This window comes from Cryptomeria japonica, chromosome 6 (genome assembly GCF_030272615.1).
Source record: "Cryptomeria japonica chromosome 6, Sugi_1.0, whole genome shotgun sequence".
In the NCBI taxonomy this organism is placed as follows: domain Eukaryota; kingdom Viridiplantae; phylum Streptophyta; class Pinopsida; order Cupressales; family Cupressaceae; genus Cryptomeria; species Cryptomeria japonica.
The window spans coordinates 566,508,905-566,514,904 of record NC_081410.1 but is presented as its reverse complement, the minus strand read 5'-3'; the positions used below and the strand labels follow the sequence as shown (position 1 = coordinate 566,514,904).

The 6,000-nt window shown below is 37.2% G+C and overlaps 1 protein-coding gene across 1 annotated transcript; it reads right to left on the bottom strand.

Annotated features, from left to right (window-relative positions):
* Positions 1-942: 942 nt before the first annotated feature.
* LOC131049360 (pectinesterase-like) lies at positions 943-2,867 on the bottom strand. The gene is made up of 2 exons (XM_057983408.2): positions 1,768-2,867; positions 943-1,672 (listed from the first exon to the last, which is right to left on the bottom strand). Exons 1-2 carry the CDS (start codon positions 2,801-2,803, stop codon positions 981-983), a joined length of 1,728 nt encoding a protein of 575 aa, XP_057839391.2. The 5' UTR covers positions 2,804-2,867; the 3' UTR covers positions 943-980.
* Between the last annotated feature and the right edge of the window lie 3,133 nt (positions 2,868-6,000).

Below are 6,000 nucleotides of genomic sequence, written 5' to 3'. Positions count from 1 at the left end.
AAAATAGAGGGTTCTTTTATTATTTTTTCTTCATTATAGTCAACAATAGATTTATTGTGAGACCTTAATGGTCTAGCTAAAACCAACCTAAAAAATACAATACAATTCCCTATATGAATAATGACATAGAATATTGTGAATCATAGAGTTGAGTAATTTTTTCTCTTGAGGGAACTGGCCTTTAGCATTGAGCTACATACACTATAAGTTTTTTTTGTGCTATAGAGTAGAAGAACAATTCTTTGAAGGAGATTGCTAGTTGAATGGTTTATACTTAGTCTCTTAGTCCATGTGTTGCATGCATTTCACTTCTATTATCAATCTTGCATTGCCTATCTATTATATTGATCTTATTACTCAATTTCACATGGTTAATTATATGATGAATTATAGATCTATATTTTAATTTGAAAGTAAATAAAATACTCCAACATCTTTAATTAAATATTGAAGCCACAAGACTTGGCTTATTGCCACTACCTTTATTCCATAGATTGTCACAAGAAAAGCAAACAAAAATATATGACAATTATAACATTATTTCTTCAAAATGTTGGTCGACAATAAATAACCCAAACAAATTATTCATTAGATTTAAACAATAAATCAAATAATAATAAAGATTTGATAGTTATCAAATTTTAAATAATAAAGATTTGTCCAAACCTTTAAGAATATCTTCTACCAGCACCTTGCACTCAACACAGAAAATTATTTGATACGTCACGCATTTATCCACATTTTAATTATGCCCATACTCTTTAATTAAATATTGGCGCTTCCATATTATTCCATAGATTGCCGCAAGGAGAGGAAGCAAACGTACATGACAATTTCAACGGTGTTTATTAACACTGTTTGACTGAGAATAAATGAGTGGCAGATTGCTGCGAAGGCGTAAGCCAATTATTCGCGATGTTTATACAACAAATTGAATAGCAATAAAAAAAAGAAGTAAACAGGTATATATTAAATATGAGCTACAAGCCTGAAGTATAAGCGACTCCTGTAGCAGGAATCCATGAGATCCCAGAGATTAATTGAGCAACTGTGAACTTGGCGGCTTCAGTGGCACTGGTCAACACATGAAACCCAGGCCAATTCACACGTTTTGACGTTCCTGCGCCACCTCCGGTGTTGCTGTATTCCCCGTAGTATAACGTGCTCAGAGCGAAATTGCCGTCCCATTCCAACCAACCAGCAGGGTCTATGTGATCACCCAGAGTGGATTGCATAAACACAGTGCGAGAGTATTCCCTCCACGGCCTCCCCAGGTATGTCTTGATGGACCCTTTCACAGCTTCGAGATCAGAAGACGCTGACAATATGCAATTCTGGACGGAAATTCCGGTGTTTTCATTAGGATCTGTTCTTGCCTGGGCAGTAATTGTGTTGATCTGGTTGCTCATGGGACGTCGGGCCATGATATTGCTATTCTGGATGACGACCGCTGCGTTGCCGAAGATGAAATCCACGGTGCCGTAGATATCAACTTCGCGGTAGAATTGGCGGAGGGAGTAGACATACAAAGTGTCTTGGTAGCCTTTGATGCTGCACCGGTACACCGCCGAACGGTCAGACCCTACTCGAAGTGCCACCGCCTGGTGCTTCTCCGCCCCTGCCGTGTTCTCGAACGTCATATCTCTTGCCACGAATCCGTTGCCAGAAACAGCTGCAAAAGCACGCACAAACACACAAATACAAAATCAATCACAAAATTCACTTGGGCAAATTCTAAACTACTATCTCCTGGTTTTGAAGTCTTACCGACAGTTGCAGTTTTGAAGGTAGTGACGCCGTCTTGGACGCTCTTGCTTGCAGTCACCACGTTTTTGTCCTTGCCGTCTCCCACCAACATCAAATTGGTTATCTTGTTGGATATGTCGATGTTCTCCTTGTATGTTCCGGCCTTAATATAAATGATGTATCTTTTGCTGCTCTTCTGGGGTGCAGCGTTGATTGCTTGGGTGATTGTTCGGTAATTGCCAGAACCGTCCTGGGCTACCACCACGTTCGCTTGGCTGGCCGGGCTTGACGCCTGCAATAGCTTGCGATCTCCCACTGATAGCCATTCGGGAAATCCATCTTTACTCTCACGGCCATGGTGGGAATGGAAATCTCCGTTAATTACAGATAGCAGGCGGCGGTTATTAATGGTCTTGGGAGGCAAAGTGGAGAGCTTGAACATGGAGAGCGAGTTGCTGACTAGTTCTGACAAATTGACAGCTCTGGAGGACATGAGAGCCCTGATGGGATTGGTGGCACTCAAATTGAGATCACGAAATCCGTTCAAGCAGGTTTCCTGGTTTGTCAGAGCTGCACTCAGCCAAATAGGGGAGTCTGTGTGTAAGGAACCGTTGTTCGAGCAGACGTTGAGACGATCGATGGTATCTTCGAAGAGCTCCAAACAATCTTGCCACGCCGCTCGCTCTCTTTCATTCATCACCTTGTTTTGAAGAGTGAGGGCGAAGTCGTGGGCTTTTTGAGCTCTTTGCAAGCTCACTTGGAAGGCGAACTTTGCGAGATCAGGAAGCTTGGCAGTCTGAGAAGAAGGATATGAAGCCATGGACGAGATACATCGCTCAGGATAACGGGCGTTGCTACACGCTGTGTTCGCCACTTTGGAGACCGTTCTCCAAGCATGACGATGATGATGAGCATTGTCGTTTGAGGCCACAGAAGCATTGACAGCCACAAACACGAGTGCGGCGACAACGAGAATTGACGTCAGAGCAACTACCACGCTTCTGCTTTTCGAGTTTTCTGCTTTCTCTTCATCAACTTTGGCATAACCACTCTTCATGTTGTTAAGCCAATGCTTCTGTTGTTTCACAGGCGAGGACAGAATTTGGAGTGCAAGGACAAAAAGTAAGCTTAAAGCTTCTTGGAAGAAATTTAATGGATGGTTTGAATCTCCAATGTGCCAAGCGTTGCAATTTATAGGATGCGATTCCGTGACATGGTAGTGATCCATTGAGAACTGAGCGATAGGTCTTTGTTGACAATTTTGAAATTTTCATTCGCTTACGTTGCCAAATTGCTTGTCGTAGATTTCCTTTTTCTCTATTATTGTCAAATTCAGCAGCTACGAGAACCTTGTATTCGTAGAATCTAGTGTAGCATTCAACGTTGGAATATAATTACATTGTGGTCATTTAGATTAAACATGTTTTGCAGCCACTTTAAAACTTTTCATTCTTTGCACAATAATTTGCAGTCTTAAGGGCTTATCGATCACAATGTTCTATTTCTCTGATTGATAAAGAAACGACATGTATAAAAGTTGTTCTCGTTAGCCAAAATTAGTAAAGTAAAATGTATTAAATACTATAAATGAAATTCCTCTCACAGTTCAATCTTCTAGATTCTGTTTACTTTTTGATCTCTATGCATTCAGTTGAACAGTAAATTCTTTTGACTGTGTTAGAAACATAAATTAAGTTTAACTTGCAAGTTATATCAACTCCAGGTTGTTAACCCTTGATTAATGCATCTTCTTTGTGTGGAGACTTAAATTTATTGTATTATTTTTGCTTTTGTTCGTTCTTGTTTCAGTCTTTTTTACACCCAAACTTAAAATCAATATGAGATAATGTTATGTCTTTGTGTTCGTATGTGTACTTTTCTCTTGTCGTCTTGCATTTTCACATCAACCAATTTTTTTCAATTAGAAAAACCAAAAAAATAAAATGTTATGTTAGCTTTTGAATGGTTTTAGAAACCATGTTAGTTCCCAACATGGTTGTCACAAGCTTAAATTTAGCCCCCAATCTGATTCCTTTAACCTCCTGAAGGTTCATGTAAGTTCTTTTATTGTTGACATTTCGCCAAGGATTTGAAACTTTCATTTGGAGCCAACAAGGTTATCACAACTGTATTAGCAACCAACATGGGTTTTCTAAATTTATTGTTTCAATTGTTAAACATGTCAACTCATCATGCTCCAAAAAGGTAGAAAGCATCTATAACCTTTGTTAGCTCCCAACATGATTTTCACAACCTTATCGAAGGCTAACAAATTTTTTATAAATATTTAGATGTCGTTCCATTTGACGCTTGTTGGAATTTAAAGGAGGTTTCAAACCATCTATTTGCTTCTGACAAGGTTCTTACAACCTTTTCCAATATTGAATAGGTTTGCAAAATCTTTTGAAACTAAAATATGATAATATTTTGAAGGGATTTTCTATGAATGGATAGGGTTTAGGAATCTTTGTTGTCTCCCAAAAAGGCTACCTTAGTGAACCTCAACATAATTTTTAGAACTTATTTAAAATAAAGTGAAGGTGAAGAGAAAAACCATGTTTAATAGAGAAAGTTAGATGAAAGAACAATGTTAAAGGCTATGAATTAGAATTCATGGTCTGGTGTCTATGTCTCTTTTACTTTCATTTTTGTTCTGGGGTGCTTCCCTGTTTTGCTGTTGGTTTATGTCTATTTGGCTGATGGCCAACTTTTGTAAAACTTTTGGTTTTGGGTCCATGTAAAACCCATTTATCTATATCAAAAACAATGTTAAAGGCTATGAATTAGAATTGATGGTTTGGTGTTGTTTGGAAACCCTTGTTGGCTATTGATAAGGTTCTCATGACCTTGTGAGTAGTTGACAAGTTTTTGGTAATTTCTATATTTGGCTCCTATGTGGCTCAATGTTGTTTCTATTAGCCTACCTTCATGGTTGTTTTGGAGGTGCTGACTATTTTTTCAAGCACTATGGATGCTTATCTCTTATTGGTGTCTTGTAGGATCCAAACCTCAAAAGGAACATGGAACTAAAGATTCTAGGTCCTCCTGTCGCATTGCTCTTATGTTCTTTGTAGAAGCAAAAATTTGGGTGGAAATTTAAAGTTAAAACCACAAGGTTTTAGTTCCAAGTCCTCAATTTCTCCTAGCTCTTGACCCATGATTTTTCCCTAAAAGTTAGTTAACATAAAAACTTGTAACATCAAGGTTTTAGTTCCAAGTTTTCTTCCATTCTTGATATCTACTAGTGCAAGTTTTCTTCCAGGTGCTCACCCCCAGGTTCCCCTTGGGACTTGGGGGAACCTCAGTTGTTCTAGATTCTCACCTTCTCCCACTTTTTCTTCTTACTAAATAGTTTTGTCCTAGGCCTTGGTACCTTACTAACACTAGGAATGAAAAGATGAAATTTTAAAAACTGGTTTACGTTTGAAAGTTAAGCACCAAATTTTTATTTCTAATAACCACCATGAATCCTGGAGGTTTCCAAGCAACTTGAGATCAATGCCTAGCCCGTCCTTTGATTTAAGGTTCTCATTTTCGGTATCATTTATCTATGATTGCGAATTTGGTATTGCTATAATGCAATAGGTTAGTGTTTCACACCTAGAAAGATGTTAAAGTCTTATTTGGATCATTTTAAAAGATAGGTTGGTTGTGCTAGTAGAATCTAGAGGCTACACAAACTGTATATTCTATTTAGGATTTCAACCATGCCATGTCTAGTTCTAGAAGAACACACTATAGGTATTATGAAGAGAATTCCTCCAAACTATTCTTTATTCTAATTGTTTTCTCTTGTCACATTCACTAACATGGTTTTATTGATGATTTGAAAATGTAATCAAATTTTAAAATATTATAATTATTGTAATAATCATCCATTCGATTCATATGAAATAATATAAAATTGTTTTGAATAACTAAGTATGCAATATGTATGATAATTCTAATTTGATAGTATATTTCATGGATCAATGAATTGTTCTCACAATATCATCGGACATATCTAAAGAGCAATAAAATTCTTCTCACAATATCTCCATCCCTAATATCTTCATATGCTCTAATACCAAACTAATGCCACACCTTACCTCAATAAAGAATGTTTTAATATATAATCTTCAACAAAACATAATTGTTTAGAGTAACATACTAATAGTGTGCAACAAAATATAAATAATATATCATATTTATAGGTAGGAAGTATTTACATTATTCACATCTCCATTCTTTTGGACTCACCAAATTACTTGACTA